The sequence below is a fragment of the Haliotis rufescens genome, unplaced genomic scaffold, assembly GCF_023055435.1.
Source record: "Haliotis rufescens isolate VD_foot unplaced genomic scaffold, xgHalRufe1.0.p SCAF_9, whole genome shotgun sequence".
In the NCBI taxonomy this organism is placed as follows: domain Eukaryota; kingdom Metazoa; phylum Mollusca; class Gastropoda; order Lepetellida; family Haliotidae; genus Haliotis; species Haliotis rufescens.
In genome coordinates this window covers 17665026-17692699 of record NW_025964383.1, presented here as the reverse complement: position 1 = coordinate 17692699, position 27674 = coordinate 17665026, and the positions used below count along the sequence as shown (strand labels likewise).

General features: G+C 38.4%; 1 protein-coding gene across 4 annotated transcripts; it reads right to left on the bottom strand.

Annotated features, from left to right (window-relative positions):
* Positions 1-403: 403 nt before the first annotated feature.
* Positions 404-27052, bottom strand: LOC124119835. Of its 4 annotated transcripts, XM_048390867.1 has the most exons (6): positions 26949-27052; positions 25976-26123; positions 24935-25050; positions 24650-24725; positions 21792-21864; positions 404-519 (listed from the first exon to the last, which is right to left on the bottom strand). In XM_048390867.1, exons 1-6 carry the CDS (start codon positions 26989-26991, stop codon positions 487-489), a joined length of 489 nt encoding a protein of 162 aa, XP_048246824.1. In that variant the 5' UTR covers positions 26992-27052; the 3' UTR covers positions 404-486. The 4 variants fall into 4 exon arrangements, with proteins under 4 accessions (XP_048246824.1, XP_048246825.1, XP_048246826.1 ...); XM_048390868.1 differs by lacking the exons at positions 404-519; positions 21792-21864; positions 24650-24725; positions 24935-25050; positions 25976-26123 and adding exons at positions 8058-8248; positions 9436-9511; positions 9716-9831; positions 10792-10939 and having other exon boundaries at positions 26949-27019; XM_048390869.1 differs by lacking the exons at positions 404-519; positions 21792-21864; positions 24650-24725; ... (1 more) ...; positions 25976-26123; positions 26949-27052 and adding exons at positions 8058-8248; positions 9436-9511; positions 9716-9831; positions 10792-10939; positions 11861-11923.
* Positions 27053-27674: the final 622 nt, after the last annotated feature.

Genomic DNA, 27674 nt, shown 5'->3' with positions numbered 1-27674 from the left:
TTGATGGTCTTAATTAGACTGTAACAAACGGGAGAGGACTTGAATACACTACATAAGACTTTGTGTATGAACATTACATAGAATTTTCAAGCTCAAGTCATAAGTTTGCTAAATGCTACTTGGACAATAAAGAGGCATGACAACAGGACTTCTGATGTGGGCATGCGACTTGACCCTTATGATATTACGCATGCGCACGGACAGCGTCTAAAACGCGAGAAAATGAATTGTCGCATTCTCGTGATTTCGTGTCTTTGTGGTCTAATTTGACAAGTCGAGATTGCGTGATTGCGAGATTTTGTATCATGTCCAAATGTCGCATTCTCGCATTGTCGACATTTCACAAAATGTGCATGTACCAGAAACACAGGCATGCTACTAGAATGCTAAAGAAACGATGGTCGAAATTCAGACTCATTTATTAAGATTCAAACATAACATGATGTTTTGCTCCACTTTTATCTGAATGTGTTATCATGGATACGTCTAAAGAAACATATCCAAAATCAGCTGCAGGAAATACTTAATACCTTGATCAATAGGGCATTTGTCACTAGTGAGTGAGTGTTTAACGCCGCTTTTAACAGTATTCCAGCTATATCATGGCGTGTCTACTTAATGTGGGAGGAAAGCCCGAAGTGATTCAGGTATGGTGCTGACAACCTAGAAACATAATCGGGGAGAACCTGGATTCGAACTCACAATCATAGGTTTCTTGCGTACCCAAGGTACGCATCTCTGCACAGCAATGGCGGCGCCTTAGACGACAGGGCCACCCCTGTCCCCAATTTGTCACTAACATGGTGACCATTTATATAGGTTCATCACTGTTTCATAAGGGTCAGGATAATGTGTTAATACTGAAAGCAAATGTATCTGTGGTTTGCTGAGAAAACAATATGTGAAATACTGGTATTCGACTTCCTTGTGCATAACGTCAGTATGGAATTTTGGGACAGGACATTTATGCAAGAAAAAGGCATCCTCATGGGCGTCCAATTTGCTTCCACCTTGACGAGATGTATATTTGTGCAAATGAATCGGAATTACAGCTTGGACTGTCAAAATGAAAACATTTGGCTGAGAGTGTTTCTCTGAAGCTTCATGAATATAGATTTATCAGATCGATCAGTAATGGTCTAATAACCACAATCCGATAGTGGTTGATAAACACATGTTTTAACAGCCGTTTTCTTTTGATTACAGGAACGAATTTACGGTTTATAGTATTTTATAAGAATATTTTTTTTTTTCAAATTTGACGCATCAGTGTCTTATTGATGCTTTTATCCGCCTATCATTGAGTGTTAACATTTGGCCGTATAGATATATAAGTGCAAATTTTATATATTTAGGCCCACCCCGCAGTGATATTGCTGGAATATTGCTGGAATATTGCTAAAAGCGGCGTAAAACCATACTCACTCACATACTCATATATATAGGGGCATTGTATCGGTGCTGTTAGTAACGTGAACACTGGGACCATCACACTAGGGGTACCTACTTACAGTTAGAGCAGCCCCGTGAAGATTCAGGGTAGAATTGGTCTTCAACAACCCATGCTTGCCGTAAAAGGAGACTATGCTTGTCGTAAAAGGCGACTAACGGGATCGGTGGTCAGGATCGCTGACTTGGTTGATGCATGTCATCGATCCCAATTCCGTTGATCGATGCTAATGATATCGATCACTGGGTTGTCTGGTCCAGACTCGATTATTTACAGACCGCCGTCATATAGCTGGAATATTGCAGAGTGCGGCGTAAAACAACAAGCAAACCAACTACAGTAAGTCACTGTTTAGATACTTGCTGGAAGCTGATATATTGGTCTTAAAGTCAAACGAAAGTCCATCAGTTGGTGATGTGTTTTTTGCCAGTTGTTCTATTCACTCACAATTGAAGCATTAATGCAGGTGCAACCTGTACAGTCTCCGTGCATAATTTCACTTTGTAACTACAAATTAATTAGTATCTCTTCATGCACTAGTTAGGAGATTCCTCATAACCATATTTATTTATTTGTTTAACGCCACACTCAGCAATACCCGAGCTGTTGAGTTTTTTATTCTAAGAAGGACCACAAATCGGAAGGATAATTTCACCGTCTGTATAGTCATTCTACTGAAAATTCCAAAGACCAAGTTATCAATTTAGATATCTTTTGATAGGGTAATTGTGCGTTACTGTACGCGCCCTGACGTTTGTGACTGACACCGGACTGATGTCTTGCAAAGATCCAGTAAGTTTACGTGCATCACGAATGCATTTACCAAATGATTCATGGAAGTTGTCTACATTTCATGAAAGTATTGGACACTTCAAGGGGCCATATGTCCGTACAGACACCACATATCGTCACACATCCACAAAGCGACACTGTGTACATGCCAGTTAGAATTAATTCGTTGTGATGAAATAAGAGGTAATTGAAGTCGCACAGAAACGTTCCGAATGTATCTATCGTCTGAACTTCCGGTATCTACGATCAATACTCCTTGCATGAAGTGTCAATTTCTGTCGTCTTCATCGCCATTTATTCTTAGAAACGTGAATTCTTCCTCGAAGATTATTCTTCACCAGAACTTACAGACGATACTGTGCACAGACAGGCATTTATGATGGAACCGATCGCATGTTTTTCACAATTAACGCAGAACGGCCGTCATTTTGTGACAAAGGGAATCCTATTTCACCTCTTATCATTTCACCTGTAGATGTACACAATAAACAGTTCACCTATCCATGTATGTTATAATTCGGCTTCGAGATGTACGCATTGTCTAGTCTATCAATCCATATGTTTTATCTAGACATCTAGATGTACAGAAGGTATAGTTAATCTGCCTGTGTAAGTTGCCTTAAGGTATTAATCAGTAGATGTCAATGGACACTCGTACAGTCACCCTACCTGTCATCTTGTGAACATGAAACAAGAGCCTCCGGCAATTCTTCACTGGTCCAACATGACGCCTCTCTCTCGATTTCTGTAACAGAAAGGTTTGATGAATTCAACACGTAGCATCTAATAGTTATTTATGAAGGTCTTGTAAAGTTAAACACATCTGCCATATTAAATCGTAGTAAATCTTGGAGAACATTGTCAAATAATTTAAGGAATCAACATGTCACTCAAGGTGGTACACGGGCTAACATTTCAGAAGCAGCTGCTCTCAGAAAGGTGGACATGCGTACACCTGGTTTGTGGCTACAGAAGGTTTTGAGGGCAATGTTCAGCTGTTCAACTTCGAAATGTGATCTTCTCGAATACCCTGATCGTTGGCATTCATCTGCTCTTGTCAATGTCTGCTGGTTGGAAAGAGAAAATATTTATTGCAAGTCTTTCTGCCTAACATTCGAATTATATTCTGAAGGTAGAATGTAAGTCGTTGGAAATTCAGTTAATTTGTATGAGTGCCAACCTCTTCATTATTAATATGGCACATTAAATAATAGTTAGTAAGAAGTTGTCATATTTACAAAATGACTCTTGTTACTTTACCCGACTTCTACTATGTAAGCATATCACATGCGGATGGGATTGTATGATTACGATTAATGAGTGGAATGCTTGCTCGAACTACAATGTATGGCAATTGTTCATGTCTCCATGGCAGTACAAAGGTGGCAAATTCAAATATCAATAGTTGACATCAATAACACTCTAGGCTATCGGAGAGTTACGATATACACAATTACTGAAAGTAGACTTGATATCCTTGTTAGAACAACTTTCCAGCAATCGAGTTGACCTTGGAATGATTTTCATGACAGTCAATATGACCAACCAGTGTTTTTAAGCCTACTAATGGCTGAGTAGTTTTTAATATTGGCTAGTATTATGCACAACCACCAGTAGCTAAAGTCATGGGTGCTGGGGTATGACGCAGGAAGCCGAGGTACTGTAAGTCCCCATGATCCCCAGCGAGGTGGCCTAGCTTTGGTTACCGGTTGCCATTAGCCCGTGTTTTAAAAACGTATACATGATATTATTATGCTCAAATATGTTTCATGAATTGTTTTTAAATATAAGGTTGCATAATTGACTCAATTGTAAACTTATTAACTTGGTCTTGTCGCAATATGGCTGGAATAATGCCGATGCGACGTTAAATTTTAACTCACTCACTCACTCGTCAGAGGTTGACGATTACTTTCTCTGAAAGGAAACAGCTTAACAATTATTGTTTAAAAAGATTTTATTAGCGAATTACGATACTTACCTGCAATCAAGGCTCAGTCTGCCATCTTCGATAAAACTGCTAAAACTTGGTCTAAACATGATCCCCAATATTTGTGCATAAACGTTCTGACATGCACTAGATGTATCTGGTACAAGCTCTCTCCTCGTAGGCCACTCAAGACCGGACACTGGAAGGTCACACAGAAGGATATAATTGTCAGCGAAGGTAATATTGTCGTAATAGTCTTTACCAAGACTTCAACATAATGTAGTATGTATCTCAGAATTTTGCTGGTGGTAAAATACATGATAGGAGATTTGAATAAAAGCGACAAAAACCTTTCCGTATTCAAAAAAAGTCTCGATTGTACGATTCCGATGATATGGTGAGCATGTGTTGATGAATCCATATCAACTAGTGATTTAACGCTGTTGTAGTGGATTTATTATATATGAAGAGAAGAGTATGATGGGTTATGTACGGGGATTGAATATATCAACAAAAAGTCCCCATTTCACGTTGAAGCGATGTGTTGTATTATTGCCAGAAGAAAAAATATTACACATCGCTTCAACGTGAAGGGGATTTCAAGGGAGAGTTGAAATATGAATGCGTTATTCAGAATAGGTACTTAGCTAGTGCATTAATATTAAGAGTGATCAACAACTGATTAAGGGGCCTAAATATATTATATTTAATGCCACTATTCACAATTTCAAATGGCCGAAACATGTCGTACTGCTATAAAACTAACTACTCGAAGTGAATATAATACAACGCTGACGGTTTAGTCATCAGTTTCGACTGGTATGTCGACATAATATCTTCCATAACTTTTATGAATTTGGAGAAGCACACCTTTAACCATTTTTTACTCATATGTCAATGTGTCGTTTTGCTGCTATTACAATATTATTGAGAAAGATGTTATTAAGCATCAGATTTATTATCAATATTGTACAGTTAAGAATTGTTTTAGATCCAACAAAAAGTTGTTGACAATTATGCATTCTCGAGAAACACAGCAAGTTGTAACACATATATGTCAACTATCGTCCACACAAAGTGACCACATCGACGGAATCAGTGAATGAGATGTTAAACGCCGCTTTTAACAGTTTTCTGTTATAGACCAGTGTAATGAGGTAGCGTGATAAGGATTATAATGAGGATGTATCTGGGATTTAAATCAACGATCATTATGTGCTGGCTGGCATGCTTATGGTATGCAACTCGTTTCGTTAGTCTGCCATGTATACATACTGAAACATGCTACAGTATAATGGTTACCTACCAGATGAGAGGAGAGCAGCAGCAACACACATCACAAACATCATCCTGGCAGCATGCAGTCGATGTGCACGGTGTCACAGAACATCCCAGGTGTTTATATAAGAAGCATTCAGAAAAGATAATGATTTTTCCAATTTGTTTCAATTGCAAGAGTAATCATCCTTCCAAGTCATTTGTCAACTTAAAAGGTTATGAGGAATTCAGTAAACTGAATAATATGCCAAAAATTATCCGACTTTCCTATAAATCTGTATAACGACTTAATTTGATGGAACAATAAGGAGAGACATTCAGCTAAGACATTAACATTTCAAAGGTGCGTGAACACCCAACTGACTACTGCTAAATATCCCAAAGGAATTTCGAAGAAGAATTGGTTGTCAACAGTGATGGACCTTGACCTGAATTTCATATTGCAATTTTTTTGCAATCATGATTCATGTATTGCGATATGTACCACATATATTGCATTTGAGCAGTAATTTGTTGAACATGAATACCCCCCATCCCTGCACATTTTTTACATGTTTGTATTCTGTGGGATGTTGCTATGGTCACAAAACATGCGTAAAGACACATTATATACAGGAATCTAGTCGCGAAACAATTCGTCTTTTCGATCACAGAAAACCGTTGCTAATTTCCTTTATTTTCATAATTGAATTCGATTTGTCACCTGCTTGTGTAAAGTTTTCCATCAGGTCTTTGTTTTGTTTGTTTGTTGTTAAACGCCGCACTCAGCAATATTCCAGCTAAATGACGGCGGTCTGTAAATAATCGAGATTGGACCAGACAATCCAGAGATTACATCATGAGCATCGACGCACGCAATTGGGATACAATGACCAACAACCAAGTCAGCGAGCCTGACCACCCGACCCCGTTAGTCGCCTCGTGTGAAGATATGCAGGATGTTGGAAAAAGACAATATACCGGTATTGTCCAAACATACAGTGATAGTATTCATTAGTATTGTCGTGAGAGGTGGTTGTAGCAAGAGGCGACTAACGGGATCGGAAGGTCAGACTCGCTGACTTGGTTGATGCATGTTTTGTTTCTTTGTTTGTTGTTTAACGCCGCACTCAGCAATTTTCCAGCTATATGACGGCTGTCTGTAAATAATCGATCGATGGCAATTGGGATCGATGGCATGTATCACCAAGTCAGCGAGCCTGACCACCCGATCCCGTTAGTCGCCTTTTACGATAAGCATAGTCACCTTTTACGGCAACTATGGGTTGCTGAAGACCAACTCTATCCCGGAAACTTCACGGGTCGTTGATGCATGTCATCGTATACCTGTTTTCCTGACATCAGATCGAGACTTGGCACATTGCCTTAAATACATAATGTCAGCGATAATACATACCAGTCGAAACTGATGACTAAACCGTCAGCGTTGTATGATATTCACTTCGAGTAGTTAGTTTTATAGCAGTCCGACATTTTTTGGCCATTTGAAATTGTGAAAAGTGGCATTAAATATAATATATTTAGGCATCTTAATCAGTTGTTGATCACCCTTCATATTAATGCACCAGCTATGTACCTGTTCTGAAGAACGCATTCATATTTCAACTCTCACTTGAAATCCCCTGACAACGAGGCACATCTTTGTATACCTCAACTCTCCCTTTGAGCCGATGAGAAGCAACAATATTCGCAAATGTACAAGTATTTCAATTCTTCCATTAAACCATATAATGATGTGAGAACGAATGTCCTTTTATATTTTGAATATTCTTTGGACCCCAGTGACGGTTAGATACTGATCATCAACTGTGTATCATTCAACCCTTACTTTGCACCCACAGACGTCCGACCGTATATGGATACTTTATATTTCAACGCTTCCTTCAAAGCCAGTGATGTTGTGGTCATGGAACACAATGAGTGGCTTCGATATTTCAACATTGCCCTTGACTGTTTGACAACGACTTTCCATAATATGTTCTAGCATGCCTTTGACATTTGCATATCTGGCGCCAAAGTGTGCCACGCGTTAATGTTTAGTTTTGTAATCGTCGGACTTATTGTTATGATGTAGTAGTAGTAGTAGTAGTAGTAGTAGTAGTAGTAGTAGTAGTAGTAGAAGTTAGTGTTATTTGACTGATCAACGCATCTTCCCGAAATGAACACATTATATCTAATATCAAAGTATTGGTGTCACTGTCTTTGGTTAAATTATACTGAGTATGTTGATGGTCTTAATTAGACTGTAACAAACGGGAGAGGACTTGAATACACTACATAAGACTTTGTGTATGAACATTACATAGAATTTTCAAGCTAAAGTCATAAGTTTGCTAAATGCTACTTGGACAATATAGAGCATGAAAGAAGCATGACCAGAGGACTTCTGATGTGGGCATGCGCCTTGACCCTTATGATATTACGCATGCGCACGGACAGCGTCTAAAACGCGAGAAAATGAATTGTCGCATTCTTGCGATTTCGTGTTTTTGTGACCTAACTTGACAAGTCCAGATTGCGGGACTGTGAGATTTTGCATCATGTCCAAATGTTGCATTCTCGCGTTGTCGACATTTGCCAAAAAGTACCAGAAACACAGGCATGGTCGAAATTCAGACTAATTTATTAAGATTCAAACATAACATAATGTTTTGCTCCAGTTTTATCGGAAGGTGTGTTTGCATGGATACGTCTAACGATACAAATCCACAATCAGCTGCCGGAAGATGGCGCCAGTAGTGTTGGTGCACTCTCGGAGATTGCTCACATTTTGGTCAGCACATTCAGCAAAAGCACGACTGAAACAGAATAAACATATTTAGTAAATAATAACATGTCTATTGAACATCTTGTCGCCAAATAAGGCACTCGGGTTAATGGAGACATTTGATTCATATATTGCAATTATCTCGTCACAAGTGTCTTTTTTATTATAATAATAAAGGTGCAAATTTGTTATTTAGGTCAACTTAAGGCAGGAAAACAGGAAGTGAGGCAGGTCTTACATGATGTTTCCACTGTGAAGAGAAATATTTTGCTTGGTCCAAAAAATGTACCCCGAATGCCTGTCTCAAAGATTTACCATTACCCTTCCGGTTATATAATGGCGTGTCAGCTAAATGTGGGAGGAAAGCCCAAAGTGATTCAGGTATTGTGCTGACAACCTAGAAACATAAGAACCTGGATTCGAACTCAGAATAATAGGTTTCTTGCGTGCCCAAGGGTCGCAACTCTGCACAGCGAATCGCGGCGCCTTAGACGACAGGACCACCCCTGTTCCGGTACCAAATCGGAAGGATAATTTCACCATCAATCTACCTAAAATTCCAAAGACCTAATTATCAATTTAGATATCTTTTGATAGGGTAATTGTGCATTACCGCACGTACCCTGACGTTTGTGACTGACACCGGACTGATGTCTTGCAAATATCCAGTAAGTTTACGTGCATCACGAATGCATTTACCAAATGATCCATGGAAGATGTCTACATTTCATGAAAGTATTGGACACTTCAAGGGGCCATATATCCGTACAGACACCACATATCGTCACACATCTCCATTGCGACACTGTGTACATGCCAGTTAGAATTAAATCATTGTAATGAAATAAGAGGTAATTGAAGTCGCTCAGAAACGTTCCGAATGTATCTATCGTCTGAACTTCCGATACCTACGGTCAATACTCCTTGTATTGAAAACGCATGTTTTTCACAATATAACGCAGAACGGACGTCATTTTGTGACAAAGGGAATCATATTTCATCTCTTATCATTGCACCTGTAGATGTACACAATAAACAGTTCACCTATCCATGTATGCTTTACTTCGGTTTTTAAGATGTACGCATTGTATAGTCTATCAATCCATATGTTTTATCTAGACATCTAGATGTACAGAAGGTATAGTTAATCTACCTGTGTAAGTTGTCTTAAGTTATTTATTCAGTAGATGTCAATGGACACTCGTACAGTCACCCTACCTGTCTTCTTGTGAACATGAAACAACAGTCTCCGGCAATTCTTTACTGGTCCAACATGACGCCTCTCCCTCGATTTCTGTAAGATTTGATGAATTCAACACATGACATCTGATAGCTATTTATGAAGGCCTTGTTAAGTTAAACACATCTGCCATAGTAAATCGTTGTAAATCTTGGATAGCATTGTCAATTAATTTAAGGAATCAACATGTCAATCAATGTGGTACACGGGCTAACATTTCAGAAGCAGCTGCTCTTAGAAAACTGGACATGCGTATACCTGGTTTGTGGCTACAGAAGGTATTGAGGGCAATGTTCAGACGTTCAACTATCAAATATGATCTTCTCACAGACTCTGATCGTTGGCATTCATCTGCTGTTCTCAATATCTGCTGGCTGCAAAGAGAAAATATTTATTGCAAGTCTTTCTGCCTAACATTCGAATTATATTCTGAAGGTTGAATGTAAGTGGTTGGTAATTCAGTTAATTTGTATGTGTGCCAACCTCTTCATTATCAATGTTGCGGTGGTTCGGTGAAAATAATAACAGCTTTATCAATATGGCACATTAAATAATAGTTAGTAAGAAGTTGTCATATTTACAAAATGACCCTTGTAACTTTACCCGACTTCTACTATGTAAGCATATCACATACGGATGGGATTGTATGGTTACGATTAATGAGTGTAATGCTTGCTCGAACTACCAATGCATGGCAATTGTTCATGTCTCCATGGCAGTACAAAGGTGGCAAATTCAAATATCAATAGTTGACATCAATAACACTCTAGGCTATCGGAGCGTTACGATAAACACAATTACTGAAAGTAGACTGATATCCTTGTTAGAACAACTTTTCAGCAATCGACTGGATCTTGGAATGATTTTCATGACAGGAAATATCATCAACCAGTGTTTTTAAGCCTACTAATTGCTGAGTATTTTTTAATATTGGCTTGTATTATGCACAACCATCAGTAGCTAAAGTGATGACGTAAATCCTGCTGGGTGAATTATGCAGGAAGCCGAGGTGCTGTAAGTCCCCATGATCCCCAGCGAGGTGACCTAGCTTTGGTTACCGGTGGACATTAGCCCGTGTTTTAAAAATGTATGCATGATATTGTTGTGCTCAAATATGTTTCATAAATTGTTTTTAAATGAAACGTTGCATAAATGACTCAATTATTAACTTATTAACTTGGTCTTGTCGCAATGTGGCTGGAATAATGCCGATGCGACGTTAAATTTTAACTCACTCACTCACTCGTCAGAGGATGACGATTACTTTCTTTGAAAGGAAACAGCTTTACAATTAATTATTTTAAAAGATTTTATTAGCGAATTACGATACTAACCTGCAATCAAGGCTCAGTCTGCCATCTTCGATAAGATTGCTAAACCTTGGTCCTACCATGATCCCCAATATTTGTGCATAAACGTTCTGACATGCACTAGACGTATCTGGTACAAGCTCTCTCCTCGTAGGCCACTCAAGACCGGACACTGGAAGGTCACACAGCGAAGGATATAATTGTCAGCGAAGGTAATATTGCCGTAACAGTCTTTACCAAGACTTCAATATAATGTAGTATGTATCGCACAATTTTGCTGGTGGTAAATACATGATAGAAAACTTGAATAAAAGCGACAAAAACCTTTCCGTATTAAAAAAAAGTCTCGATTGTGCGATTTCGACGATATCATGAGCATGTGTTGATGAATCAGTATCAACTAGTGATTAAACGCTGTTGTAGTGGATTTATTATATATGAAGATAAAAGTATGATGGGTTATGTACGGGGATTTAATATATCAACAAAAGTCCCCATTTCACGTTGAAGCGATGTGTTGTATTATTTCTTCTGGCAATACATTCTTCGACATAATATTAATATTATAATAATAATAATAATAATAATAATAATAATAATGATAATAATAACTTTTATGAATTCAGAGAAGCAGGCCTTTAACCATTTTATACTCATATGTCAATGTGCCGTTTTGCTGCTATTACAATATTATTAAGAAAGATGTTATTAAGCATCCCAAAAGAATTTCTTTCTTAGTAAATTGATCAATATTGTACATCCGTTAAGAATTGTTTTAGATCCCCCCAAAAGTTGTTGACAATTATGCATTCTCGAGTTGTGACACATATATGTCACATATATGTCAACTTGCGTCCACACAAAGTGACCACATCGACGAAATCATTGCATGTAATGTTCAACGCCGCTTTTAACAGTTTTCTGTTATCTACCAGTGTAATGAGGTAGCGTGGTAAGGATTATAATGAGGATGTATCTGGGATTTAAATCAACGATCATTATGTGCTGGCTGGCATGCTTATGGTATGCAACTCGTTCCTTTAGTCTGCCATGTATACATACTGAAACATGCTACAATATAATGGTTACCTACCAGATGAGAGGAGAACAGCAGCAACACACATCACAAACTTCATCCTGGCAGCATGCAGTCGATGTGCTCGATGTCACAGAACATCTCAGGTTTTTATATAAGAAGTATTCAGAAAAGATAATGGTTTTTCCAATTTGTTTCAATTGCAAGAGTAATCATCCTTCCAAGTCATTTGTCAACTGAAAAGGTTACGAGGAATTCCGTAAACTGAATAATACGCCCACAATTATTCGACTTTCCTATAAATCTGTATAACGACTTAATTTGATGGAACAATAGGGAGAGACATTCAACTGAGACATTTACATTTCAAAGGGGCGTGAACACCCAACTGACTACTGCTAAATATCCCCATGGAATTTCGAAGAAAAATAGGTTGTCAACAGTGATGTGCCTTGACCTGACTTTCGTATTGCAATTTAGCAATGATTCATGTATTGCGATATGTACCACAATATAGTGCATTTTAGCAGTAATTTGTTGAACATGAATAACCCCCACCCCCCACCCCTGCACATTTTTGACATCTTTGTATTCTGTGGGATGTTGCTATGGTCACAAAACATGCGTAAAGACACATTATATAGAAAAAAACAATTCGCCTTTTCGATCAAAGAAAACCGTTCCTTTATTTTCATAATTGAATTCGATTTGTCACATATCACATGCTTGTGTAAAGTTTTCTATCAGGTGTTTTTGTTTGTTTGGTTTTTGTTAAAAGCCGCACTCAACTGTATTCCAGCTATATGACGGCGGTCTGTTAATAATCGAGACAATCCAGTGATTGACATCATGAGCATCGATCTACATAATAGGGATACAGTGACATGCATCAACCAAGTCAGCGAGCCTGACCACCCTGCCTCGTGTGAAGATATGCAGGATGTTGGAAAAACACAATATACCGGTATTTTCAAAACATACTGTGATAGTATTCATTAGTATTGTCGTAAGAGGTGGTTGTCCCAAGAGGCGACTAACGGGATCGGGTGGTCAGACTCGCTGACTTGGTTGATGCATGTCATCGTATACCTGTTTTCCTGACATCAGATCGAGACTTGGCACATTGCCTTAAATACGTAATGTCAGCGATAATACATACCAGTCGAAACTGATGACTAAAACCGTCAGCGTTGTTTTATATTCACTTCGAGTAGTTAGTTTTATAGCAGTCCGACATTTTTTGGCCATTTGAAATTGTGATAGTGGCAATAAATATAATATATTTAGGCCCCTTAATCAGTTGTTGATCACTGTTCATATTAATGCACTAGCTAAGTACCTGTTCTGAAGAACTCATTCATATTTCAACTCTCCCTTGAAAGCTCCTGACAACGAGGCACATCTTTTTATACTTCAACTCTCCCTTTGAGCCGTTGGGGGCGGTCAGGTAGCCTAGTGGTTAAAGCGTTCGCTCGTCACGCCGAAGACCCGGGTTCGAATCTCGACATGGGTACAATGTGTGAAGCCGATCTCTGGTGTCCCCCGCCGTGATATTGCTGGAATATTGTTAAAAGCGGCGTAAAACCAAACTCGCTCACTCACTTTGAGCCGTTGACAAGCAACGAGATTCGCAAATGTACAAGTATTTCAATTCTTCCTTAAAACCATATAATGATGTGAGAACGAATGTCCTTTTATATTTCGAATATCCTTTGGACCCCAGTGACGGTTAGACACTGACCATCAACTGTATATCATTCAACCCTCACTTTGCACCCATAGACTTCCAACCGTATGTGGATACTATATATTTCAACGCTTCCTTCAAAGCCAGTGATTTTGTGGTCATGGAACACAATGAGTGGCTTCGATATTTCAACATTGCCTTTGACTGTTTGACAAAGACTTTCCAGAATATGTTCTAGCTTGCCTTTGAAACCTTTGATTGGGACGTGTGTCTTGAATATCTTTCAACTTTACCATTTAATCAGATGACGAAAACAACGACAAAATTGTCAATACCATTTTTAAATAAACGAAATGATGGTAGTGCTGCAGACATATTTAATGTAAAATTAAACTTCCTGTTCCATGTTGTTTTGGACCAATAATTTTTAAATGGTTTATTGGCATATAGATCTAACCAACCAGATCCAACGAACCAAACATTCCTGTAGGCAGAATATATATATGTAGTAAACAAGTATGCATAACTGCTGCCAAAGTGTGCCACGCGTTAATGTTTAGTTTTGTAATCGTCGGACGTATTGTTATGATGTAGTAGTAGTAGTAGTAGTAGTAGTAGTAGTAATAGTAGTAGTAGTAGTAGTAGCAGTAGTTAGTGTTCTTTGACTGATGTACGCATCTTCCCGAAATGAACACATAATATCTAATATCAAAGTATTGGTATCACTGTCTTTTGTTAAATTATACTGAGTATGTTGATGGTCTTAATTAGACTGTAACAAACGGGAGAGGACTTGAATACACTACATAAGACTTTGTGTATGAACATTACATAGAATTTTCAAGCTCAAGTCATAAGTTTGCTAAATGCTACTTGGACAATAGAGAGCATGAAAGAGGCATGACAACAGGACTTCTGATGTGGGCATGCGCCTTGACCCTTATGATATTACGCATGCGCACGGACAGCGTCTAAATCGCGAGAAAATGAATTGTGGCATTCTCGCGATTTCGTGTTTTTGTGGCTTAATTTGACAAGTCCAGATTGCAGGATTGCGAGATTTTGCATCATGTCCAAATGTCGCATTCTTGCGTTGTCGACATTTGACAAAAAGTGCTATGTACCAGAAACACAGGCATGCTACTAGAATGCTAAAGAAACGATGGTCGAAATTCAGACTAATTTATTAAGATTCAAACATAACATGATGTTTTGCTCCACTTTTATCGGAGGGTGTGTTTGCATGGATACGTCTAAGGAAAAATATCCAAAATCAGTTGCCGGAAGATGGCGCCAGTAGTGTTGGTACACTCTGTGAGATTGCTCACATTTTGGTCAGCACACTCAGCAAAAGCACGCCTGAAACAGAATAAACATATTTAGTAAATAATAACATGTATATTGTACATCTTGTCGCCAAATATGGCACTCGCGTAAATGGAGAGATTTGATTCATATATTGCAATTATCTCATCACAAGTGTCTTTTTTATAATAATCAAGGTGCAAATTTGTTATTAAGGTCAACTTAAGGCAGGAAAACAGGAACTGAGGCAGGTCTTTGATGATGTTTCCACTACAAAGAGAAATATTTTGCTTGGTCCAACAAATGTACCCCCGAATGCCTGTCTCAAAGATTTACCATTACCCTTAATGCTAAGAAGGAAGGTCTTTCTTTACATTCACAAGTATCTCAGACAAATGGCATTAAGACCATGTGAAATCTAAAAACGGATTGGCTTGAATTATTTACTCTCAGAAAACAACAAAGTTCAATCATGTCAGAACATTTGATTGTTTAACTTAGTACACCACTATCCCAACTTCAGGAACTACTTCATACCTTGATCAATACCGCATTGGTCACGAGTGAGCGTGTAGGGTTTAACGCCGCTTTTAACAGTATTCCAGTTATATCACGGCGAGTCAGCTTAATGTGGGAGGAAAGCCCAAAGTGATTCAGGTATGGTGCTGACAACCTAGAAACATAATCGGGGAGAACCTGGATTCGAACTCACAATCATAGGTTTCTTGCGTGCCCAAGGGACGCAACTCTGCACAGCGAATGGCGGCGCCTTAGATGATTGGGCCACCCTTGTCCCCCATTTGTCACTAACGTGGTGACCATTTATATAGATTCATAACTATTTCCAAAGGGTCAGGATAATGTGGCAATACTGAAAGCAAATATCATCTGTGGTTTGCTGAGAAAACAAAATGTGAAATATAAGTATTCGACTTCGCTTGGGCATAACGTCTATAGGAAGTTCTGGGACAGGACATTTAGGCAAGAAAAAGGCATCCTCATGGGCGTCCAATTTGCTTCCACCTTCATGAGATGTATATTTGTGCATATAAATCGGAATTTCTGCTTGGACTGGCAAAATGAAAACATTTGGCTGAGAGTGTTTCTCTGACGCTTCATGAATATAGAGTTATCGAATCGATCAGTAATGGTCTAATAGCCATAATCCGATAGTGGTTCATAAACACATGATTTAACAGCCGTTTTCGTTTGATTACAGGAACGAATTTACGGTTTAAAGTAATTTATAAGAATTTTTTTTTTCTTCAAATTTGACGCATCAGTGACTTATTGTTGCTTTTATCCGCCTATCATTGAGTGTTAACATTTGGCCGTATATATATATATAAGTGCAAATTATATATATTTAGGCACACCCCGCCGTGATATTGCTGGAAATTGCTAAAAGCGGCGTAAAACCATACTCACTTACATACTCATATATACAGGGGCATTGTGTCGATGCTGTTAGTAACACGAACACTGGGACCATCACACTTGGGGTATCTGCTTATAGTTAGAGCAGCCCCGTGAAGATCCGGGGTAGAATTGGTCTTCAGCAACCGTGCTTGTCGTAAAAGGAGACTATGCTTGTCGTAAGAGGCGACAAACGGGATCGGTGGTCAGGCTCGCTGACTTGGTTGATGCTTGTCATCGTATCCCAATTGCGTGGATCGATGCTCATGATATCAACCACTGGGTTGTCTGGTCCAGACTCGATTATTTACAGACCGCCGTCATATAGCTGGAATATTGCAGAGTGCGGCGTAAAACAACAAGCAAACCAACTACAGTAAGTCACTGTTTAGATACTTGCTGGAAGCTGATATATTGGTCTTAAAGTCAAACGAAAGTCCATCAGTTGGTGATGTGATTTTTGCCAGTTATTCTATTCACTCACAATTGAAGCATTAATGCAGGTGCAACCTGTACAATCTCCGTGCATAATTTCACTTTGTAACTACAAATTTAATTAGTATCTCTTCATGCACTAGTTTGAGATTTCTCATAACCATATTTATTTTTTTGTTTAACGCCACACTCAGCAATATCCCAGCTATTGAGTATTTTATTCAGTGAAGGACCACAAATCGGAAGGATAATTTCACCGTCCGTATAGCCATTATACTTTAAAAAATTCCAAAGACCTAATTATCAATTTAGATATCTTTTGATAGGGTAATTGTGCGTTATCGCACGCACCCTGACGTTTATGCCTGACACCGGACTGATGTCTTGCAAAGATCCAGTAAGTTTACGTGCATCACGAATGCATTTACAAATGATCCATAGAAGTCGTCTACATTTCATGAAAGTATTGGACACTTCAAGGGGCCATATGTCCGTAGAGACACCACATATCGTCACACATCCACATAGCGACACTGTGTACATGCCAGTTAGAATTAATTCGTTGTGATGAAATACGAGGTAATTGAAGTCGCACAGAAACGTTCCGAATGTATCTATCGTCTGAACTTCCGGTACCTACGATCAATACTCCTTGCATTGAAATGTCACTTTCTGTCGTCTTCATCGTTATTTATTCTTAGAAAGGTGAATTCTTCCTCGAATATTATTCTTCACCAGAACTTACAGACGATACTGTGCACAAACAGGCATTTATGACGGAACCGATCGCAGATCGAAAACGCATGTTTTTCACAATTAACGCAGAACGGCCGTCATTTTGTGACAAAGGGAATCCTATTTCACCTCTTATCATTTCACCTGTAGATGTACACAATAAACAGTTCACCTATCCATGTATGTTTTAATTCGGCTTCAAGATGTACGCATTGTATAGTCTATCAATCCATATGTTTTATCTAGACATCTAGATGTACAGAAGGTATAGTTAATCTGCCTGTGTAGGTTGTCTTTAGGTATTTATTCAGTAGATGTCAATGGACACTTGTACAGTCACCCTACCTGTCTCGTTGTGCACATGAAACAAGAGTGTCCGGCAATTCTTCACTGGTCCAACATGACGCCTCTCTCTCGATTTCTGTAACAGAAAGATTTGATGAATTCAACACATAACATCTGATAGTTGTTTATCGGAGAGTTACGATATACATAATTACTAGTATTATGCACAACCACTAGTAGCTAAAGTGATGACGTAAATCCTGCTGGGGTATCATGCAGGAAGTCCCCATGATCCCCAGCGAGGTGTCCTAGCTTTGGTTACGAGTGGTCATTAGCCCGTGTTTTAAAAATGTATACATGATATTGTTATGTTCAAATATGTTTCATAAATTGTTTTTAAATATTACTTTGCATAAATGACTCAATTGTAAACTTATTAACTTGGACTCGACGCAATATGGCTGGAAAAATGCCGATGCAACGTTAAATTTTAACTTACTCACTCACTCGTCAGAGGTTGACTATTACTTTCTCTGAAAGGAAACAGCTTAACAATTATTGTTTTTAAAAGATTTGATCAGCGAATTACGATACTAACCTGCAGTCAAGGCTCAGTTTGCCATCTCCAATAAGATTGCTAAACCTTGGTCTTTGCATGATCCCCAATATTTGTGCATAAACGTTCTGACATGCACTAGATGTAGCTGGTACAATCTGTCTCCTCGTAGGCCACTCTAAACCGGACACTGGAAGGTCACACAGAGAAGAATATAATTGTCAGCGAAGGTACTATTGCCGTAATAGTCTTAACCAAGACTTCAATATAATGTAGTATGTATCGCACAATTTTGCTGGTGGTAAAATACATTATAGGAAACTTGCATAAAAGCGACAAAAACCTTTCCGTATTCAACAAAAGTCTCGATTGTACGATTCCGACGATATCACGAGCATGTGTTGATGAATCAATATCAACTAGTGATTAAACGCTGTTGTAGCGGATTTATTATATATGAAGATAAAAGTATGAGGGGTTATGTAATATGTAATATATCAACAAAAGTCCCCATTTCACGTTGAAGCGATGTGTTGTTTTATTTCTTCTGGCAATAAATTTTGCTGCTATTACAATATTATTGAGAAAGATGTTATTAAGCACCCCAAAAGACTTATTATCAATATTGTACATCAGTTAAGAATTGTTTTAGATCCAACAAAAAATTGTTGACAATTATGCATTCTCGAGAAACACAGTAAATCGTGACACATATATGTCAACTAGCGTCCACACAAAGTGACCACATCGACGGAATCATTGCATGTGATGTTAAACGCGGCTTTTAACAGTTTTCTGTTATAGACCAATGTAATGAGGTAGCGTGGTAAGGATTATGATGAGGATGTATCTGGGATTTAAATCAACGATCACTGTGTGCTGGCTGGCATGCTTATGGTATGCAACTCGTTTCGTTAGTCTGCAATGTATACATACTGAAACATGCTACAGTATAATGGTTACCTACCAGATGAGAGGAGAACAGCCGCAACACACATCACAAACTTCATCCTGGCAGCATGCAGTCAATGTGCTCGATGTCACAGAACATCCCAGGTTTTTATATAAGAAGTATTCAGAAAAGTTAATGATTTTCCAATTTGTTTCAATTGCAAGAGTAATCATCCTTCCAAGTCATGTGTCAACTTAAAAGGTTACGAGGAATTCAGTAAACTGAATAATACGCCCACAATTATTCGACTTTCCTATAAATCTGTATAACGACTTAATTTGATGGAACAATAGGGAGAGACATTCAACTGATACATTAACATTTCAAAGGGGCGTGAACACCCAACTGACTACAACTAAATATCCCAAAGGAAATTTCGAAGAAGAATTGGTTGTCAACAGTGATGGACCTTGACCTGAATTTCATATTGCAATTTATTGCAATAATGATTCATGTATTGCAATATGTACCACAATATATTGCAGATTAGCAGTAATTTGTTGAACATGAATACCCCCCACCCACCCCCCATCCCTGCACATTTTTGACATCTTTGTATTCTGTGGGATGTTGCTATGGTCACAAAACATGCGTAAAGACACATTATATACAGGAAACTAGTCGCAAAACAATTCGCCTTTTCGATCAGGTGTTTTTGTTTGTTTGTTTGTTGTTAAACGCCGCACTCAACAATATTCCAGCTATATGACGGCGGTCTGTAAATAATCGAGACTGGACCAGACAATCCAGTAATGTACATCATGAGCATCGATCCACGCAATTGGGATACATGACATGCATAAACCAAGTCAGCGAGCGTGACCACCCGATCCCGTTAGTCGCCTCGTGTGAAGATATGCAGGATGTTGGAAAAACACAATATACCGGTATTTTCCAAACATACTGTGATAGTATTCATTAGTATTGGCGTAAGTGGTGGTTGTCACAAGAGGCGACTAACGGGATCGGGTGGTCATACTCGCTGACTTGGTTGATGCATGTCATCGTATCCCTGCTTTCCTGACATCAGATCGAGACTTGGCACATTGCCTTAAATACATAATGTCAGCGATAATACATACCAGTCGATACTGATGACTAAACCTTCAGCGTTGTTTTATATTCACTTCGAGTAGTAAGTTTTATAGCAGTCCGACATGTTTTGGCAATTTGAAATTGTGAATAGTGGCATTAAATATAATATATTTAGGCCCCTTAATCAGTTGTTGATCACCCTTCATATTAATGCACTAGCTAAGTACCTGTTGTGAAGAACGCATTCATATTTCAACTCTTCCTTGAAATCCCCTGACAACGAGGCACATCTTTTTATACTTCAACTCTCCCTTTGAGCCGATGACAAGCAACGAGATTTGCAAATGTACAAGTATTTCAATTCTTCCATTAAACCATATAATGATGTGAGAACGAATGTCCTTTTATATTTCGAATGTCCTTTGGACCCCAGTGACGGTAAGACACTGACAAGCAACTGTATATCATTCAACGCTTACTTTGCACCATTAGACGTCCAACCGTATGTTGAAACTTTATATTCCAATGCTTCCTTCAAAGCCAGTGATGTTGTGGTCATGGAACACAATGAGTGGCTTCGATATTTCAACATTGCCTTTGACTGTTTGACAACGTCTTACCACAATATGTTCTAGCTTGCCTTTGAAACCTTTGATTGGGACGTGTGTCTTGAATATCTTTCAACTTTACCATTTAATCAGGTGACGATAACAACGATAACACTGTCAATACCATTTTTAAATAAACGAAATGATGGTAGTGCTGCAGACATATTTAATGTAAAATAAAACCTCCTGTTGCATATCTGCTGCCAAAGTGTGCAACGCGTTAATGTTTAGTTTTGTAATCGTCGGACGTATTGTTATGATGTAGTAGTAGTAGTAGTAGTAGTAGTAGTAGCAGTAGTAGTAGTTGTAGTAGTAGTAGTAGTAGTAGTAGTAGTAGTAGTAGTAGTAGTAGTAGTTAGTGTTCTTTGACTGATCTACGCATCTTCCCGAAATGAACACATAATATCTAATATCAAAGCATTGGTATCACTGTCTTTTGTTAAATTATACTGAGTATGTTGATGGTCTTAATTAGACTGTAACAAACGGGAGAGGACTTGAATACACTACATAAGACTTTGTGTATGAACATTACATAGAATTTTCAAGCTCAAGTCATAAGTTTGCTAAATGCTACTTGGACAATAAAGAGGCATGACAACAGGACTTCTGATGTGGGCATGCGACTTGACCCTTATGATATTACGCATGCGCACGGACAGCGTCTAAAACGCGAGAAAATGAATTGTCGCATTCTCGTGATTTCGTGTCTTTGTGGTCTAATTTGACGAGATTGCGGGATTGCGAGATTTTGTATCATGTCCAAATGTTGCATTCTTGCATTGTCGACATTTCACAAAAAGTGCATGTACCAGAAACACAGGCATGCTACTAGAATGCTAAAGAAACGATGGTCGGAATTCAGACTAATTTATTAAGATTCAAACATAACATGATGTTTTGCTCCACTTTTATCGGAGGGTGTGTTTGCATTGATACGTCTAAAGAAACATATCCAAAATCAGCTGCCAGAAGATGGCGCCAGTATTGTTGGTACACTCTCTGAGATTGCTTACATTTTGGTCAGCACACTCAGCAAAAGCAAGACTGAAACAGAATAAAGATATTTAGTAAATAATTACATGTATATTGTACATCTGATTCATATATTGCAATCATCTCGTCACAAGTGTCTTTTTTATAATAATAAACAGGAAGTGAGGCAGGTCTTAGATGATGTTTCCACTACGAAGAGAAAAATTTTGCTTGGTCCAACAAATGTACCCCCGAATGCCTGTTTCAAAGATTTACCATTACCCTTAATGCTAAGAAGAAAGGTCTTTCTTTACATTCACAAGTATCTCAGACAAATGGCATTGAGACCATGTGAAAACTCAGCGGATTGGCTTGAATTGTTTACTCCCAGAAAACGACAAAGTTCAATCATGTCAGAACATTTGATTGTTTAACTTAGTACACTACTATCCCAACTTCAGGAAATACTTCATACCTTGATCGATAGGGCATTTGTCACTAGTGAGTGAGTGTTTAACGCCGCTTTTAACAGTATTCCAGCTATATCATGGCGTGTCAACTTAATGTGGGAGGAAAGCCCGAAGTGATTCAGGTCTGGTGCTGACAACCTATAAATATAATCGGGGAGAACCTGGATTCGAACTCACAATCATAGGTTTCTTGCGTACCCAAGGTACGCATCTCTGCACAGCAATGGCGGCGCCTTAGACGACAGGGCCACCCCTGTCCCCCATTTGTCACTAACATGGTGACCATTTATATAGGTTCATCACTGTTTCATAAGGGTCAGGATAATGTGTTAATACTGAAAGCAAATGTATCTGTGGTTTGCTGAGAAAACAATATGTGAAATACTGGTATTCGACTTCCTTGTGAATAACGTCAGTATGAAATTTTGGGACAGGACATTTAGGCAAGAAAAAGGCATCCTCATGGGCGTCCAATTTGCTTCCACCTTGGTGAGATGTATATTTGTGCAAATGAATCGGATTTACAGCTTGGACTGTCAAAATGAAAACATTTGGCTGAGAGTGTTTCTCTGAAGCTTCATGAATATAGATTTATCAGATCGATGAGTAATGGTCTAATAACTACAATCCAATAGTGGTTGATAAACACATGTTTTAACAGCCGTTTTCTTTTGATTACAGGAACGAATTTACGATTTATAGTATTTTATAAGAATATTTTTTTTTTTCAAATTTGACGCATCAATGTCTTATTGATGCATTTATCCGCCTATCATTGAGTGTTAACATTTGGCCATATATATATAAGTGCAAATTTTATATATTTAGGCCCACCCCGCAGTGATATTGCTGGAATATTGCTAAAAGTGGCGTAAAACCATACTCACTCACATACTCATATATATAGGGGCATTGTATCGGTGCTGTTAGTAACGTGAACACTGGGACCATCGCACTTGGGGTACCTACTTACAGTAAGAGCAGCCCCGTGAAGATTCAGGGTAGAATTGGTCTTCAACAACCCATGCTTGCCGTAAAAGGAGACTATGCTTGTCGTAAAAGGCGACTAACGGGATCGGTGGTCAGGATCGCTGACTTGGTTGATGCTTGTCATCGATCCCAATTCCGTTGATCGATGCTCATGATATCGATCACTGGGTTGTCTGGTCCAGACTCGATTACTTACAGACCGCCGTCATATACTAGTAGTTGGAATATTGCTGAGTGCGGCGTAAAACAACAAGCCAACCAACTACAGCTAGAGAAAGTCACTGTTTAGATACTTGCTGGAAGGTGATATATTAGTCTTAAAGTCAAACGAAAGTCCATCAGTTGGTGATGTGTTTTTTGCCAGTTGTTCTGTTCACTCACAATTGAAGCATTAATGCAGGTGCAACCTGTACAATCTCCGTGCATAATTTCACTTTGTAACTACAAATTTAATTAGTATCTCTTCATGCACTAGTTGGAGATTCCTCATAACCATATTTATTTCTTTGTTTAACGCCACACTCAGCAATACCCCAGCTGTTGAGTTTTTTATTCTAAGAAGGACCACAAATCGGAAGGATAATTTGACCGTCCGTATAGTCATTCTACTGAAAATTCCAAAGACCAAGTTATCAATTTAGATATCTTTTGGTAGGGTAATTGTGCGTTACTGTACGCGCCCTGACGTTTGTGACTGACACCGAACTGATGTCTTGCAAAGATCCAGTAAGTTTACGTGCATCACGAATGCATTTACCAAATGATTCATGGAAGTTGTCTACATTTCATGAAAGTATTGGACACTTCAAGGGGCCATATGTCCGTACAGACACCACATATCGTCACACATCCACAAAGCGACACTGTGTACATGCCAGTTAGAATTAATTCGTTGTGATGAAATAAGAGGTAATTGAAGTCGCACAGAAACGTTCCGAATGTATCTATCGTCTGAACTTCCGGTATCTACGATCAATACTCCTTGCATGAAGTGTCAATTTCTGTCGTCTTCATCGCCATTTATTCTTAGAAAGGTGAATTCTTCCTCGAATATTATTCTTCACCAGAACTTACAGACGATACTGTGCACTGACAGGCATTTATGATGGAACCGATCGCATGTTTTTCACAATATAACGCAGAACGGCCGTCATTTTGTGACAAAGGGAATCCTATTTCACCTCTTATCATTTCACCTGTAGATGTACACAATAAACAGTTCACCTATCCATGTATGTTATAATTCGGCTTCGAGATGTACGCATTGTCTAGTCTATCAATCCATATGTTTTATCTAGACATCTAGATGTACAGAAGGTATAGTTAATCTGCCTGTGTAAGTTGTCTTAAGTTATTTATTCAATAGATGTCAATGGACACTTGTACAGTCACCCTACCTGTCTTCTTGTGAACATGAAACAACAGTCTCCGACAATTCTTCACTGGTCCAACATGACGCCTCTCTCTCGATTTCTGTAACAGAAGGATTTGATGAATTCAACACATAACATCTGATAGTTATTTATGAAGATCTTGTAAAGTTAAACACATCTGCCATAGTAAATCGTAGTAATCTCGGATAGCATTGTCAATTAATTTAAGGAATCAACATGTCACTCAATGTGGTACACGGGCTAACATTTCAGAAGCAGCTGCTCTTAGAAAACTGGACATGCGTATACCTGGTTTGTGGCTACAGAAGGTATTGAGGGCAATGTTCAGCTGTTTAACCCTGAAACGTGATGTTCTCACAGACCCTGATCGTTGGCATTCATCTGCTGTTGTCAATATCTGCTGGCTGCAAAGAGAAAATATTTATTGCAAGTCTTTCTGCCTAACGAATTATATTCTGAAGGTAGAATGTAAGTGGTTGGTAATTCAGTTAATTTGTATGTGTGCCAACCTGTTCATTATCAAAGTTACGGTGGTTCGGTGAAAATAATAACAGCTTTATCAATATGGCACATTAAAGAATAATTAGTAAGAAGTTGTCATTATTTACAAAATTACCCTTGTAACTTTACCTGACTTCTACTATGTAAGCATATCACATACGGATGGGATTGTATGGTTACGATTAATGAGTGTAATGATTGCTCGAACTACCAATGCATGGCAATTGTTCATGTCTCCATGGCAGTACAAAGGTGGCAAATTCAAATATCAATAGTTGACATCAATAACACTCTAGGCTATCGGAGAGTTATGATATCCATAATTACTGATAGTGGACTGATATCCTTGTTAGAACAACATTTCAGCAATCGACTGGACCTTGGAATGATTTTCATGACAATAAATATCATCAACCATTGTTTGTAAGCCTACTAATTGCTGAGTAGTTTTTTTTTAAAAAGCTAGTATTGTGCACAACCAACAGTAGCTAAAGTGATGACGTAAATCCTGCTGGGGTATCATGCAGGAAACGGAGGTAGTGTAAGTCCTCATGATCCCCAGCGAGGTGGCCTAGCTTTGGTTACCGGTGGCCATTAGCCCGTGTATTAAAAATGTATACATGATATTGTTATGCTCAAATATATTTGATAAATTGTTTTTAAATATAACTTTGCATAAACGACTCAATTGTAAACTTGAATAATGCCGATGCGACGTTAAATTTTAACTCACTCACTCGTCAGGGTTGACTATTACTTTCTCTGAAAGGAAGCAGCTTAACAATTATTGTTTTTAAAGGATTTTATTAGCAAAATAACGATACTAACCTGCAATCAAGGCTCAGTCTGCCATCTTCGATAAGATTGCTAAACCTTGGTCTTTGCATGATCCCCAATATTTGTGCATAAAGGTTCTGACATTCATCAGATTTATCTGGTAAAGTCTCTCTCCTCGTAGGCCACTCAAGACCGGACACTGGAAGGTCACACAGAGAAGGATATAATTGTCAGCGAAGGTAATATTGCCGTAATAGTCTTTACCAAGACTTCAATATAATGTAGTATGTATCGCACAATGTTGCTGGTGGTAAAATACATGAAAGGAAACTTGAATAAAAGCGACAAAAACCTTTCCGTATTCCAAAAAAAGTTTCGATTGTGCGATACTGACACTATGGTGAGCATGTGTTGATTAATCAGTATCAACTAGTGATTAAACGGGTTTATGTACTGGGATTTAATATATCAACAAAAATTCCCCATTTCACGTTGAAGCGATGTGTTGTATATTTTCTTCTGGCAATAAATTCTTCGACATAATATCTTCCATAGCTTTAATGAATTTGGAGAAGCAGGCCTTTAACCATTTTTTACTCATATGTCAATGTGTCGTTTTGCTGCTATTACAATATTATTGAGAATGATGTCATTAAGCATCCAAAAAGACTCATTATCAATATTGTACATAAGTTAAGAATTGTTTTAGATCCCCCCAAAAGTTGTTGACAATTATGCATTCTCGAGAAACACAGCAAGTTGTGACACACATATTTCAACTTGTGTCCACACAAAGTGACCACATCGACGGAATCAGTGAATGAGATGTTAAACGCCGCTTTTAACAGTTTTCTGTTATATACCAATGTAATGAGGTAGCGTGATAAGGATTATGATGAGGATGTATCTGGGATTTAAATCAACGATCACTGTGTGCTGGCTGGCATGCTTATGGTATGCAACTCATTTCGTTAGTCTGCCATGTATACATACTGAAACATGCTACAGTATAATGGTTACCTACCAGATGAGAGGAGAGCAGCAGCAACACACATCACAAACTTCATCCTGGCAGCATGCAGTCGATGTGCACGATGTCACAGAACATCCCAGGTGTTTATATAAGAAGCATTCAGAAAGGTAATGATTTTTCCAATTTGTTTCAATTGCAAGAGTAATCATCCTTCCAAGTCATTTGTCAACTTAAAAGGTTATGAGGAATTCAGTAAACTGAATAATATGCCCACAATTATCCGACTTTCCTATAAATCTGTATAACGACTTAATTTGATGGAACAATAAGGAGAGACATTCAGCTAAGACATTAACATTTCAAAGTTGCGTGAACACCCAACTGACTACAACTAAATATCCCCATGGAATTTCGAAGAAGAATTGGTTGTCAACAGTGATGGACCTTGACCTGAATTTCATATTGCAATTTTTTTGCAATCATGATTCATGTATTGCGATATGTACCACATATATTGCATTTGAGCAGTAATTTGTTGAACATGAATACACACACCCCCCCCCCCCCCCCCAACCCCCCATCACTGCACATTTTTTCTGACATGTTTGTATTCTGTGGGATGTTGCTATGGTCACAAAACATGCGTAAAGACTCATTATATACAGGAATCTAGTCGCGAAAGAATTCGTCTTTTCGATCACAGAAAACCGTTGCTAATTTCCTTTATTTTCATAATTGAATTCGATTTGTCACCTGCTTGTGTAAAGTTTTCCATCA

What these genes read in the sequence shown, in the direction of transcription:
- LOC124119835 (XM_048390867.1), bottom strand. Translation starts at nt 26,991, where the DNA reads ATGAAGTTTGTGATGTGTGTTGCTGCTGCTCTCCTCTCATCTG. An exon ending in TGCTGCTCTCCTCTCATCTG is followed by an intron (nt 26,124 to 26,948) that starts GTAGGTAACCAT and finishes GTGACCTTCCAG; the next exon opens with TGTCCGGTCTTGAGTGGCCT. An exon ending in TCATGTTCACAAGAAGACAG is followed by an intron (nt 21,865 to 24,649) that starts GTAGGGTGACTG and finishes ATTCTGTTTCAG; the next exon opens with TCTTGCTTTTGCTGAGTGTG.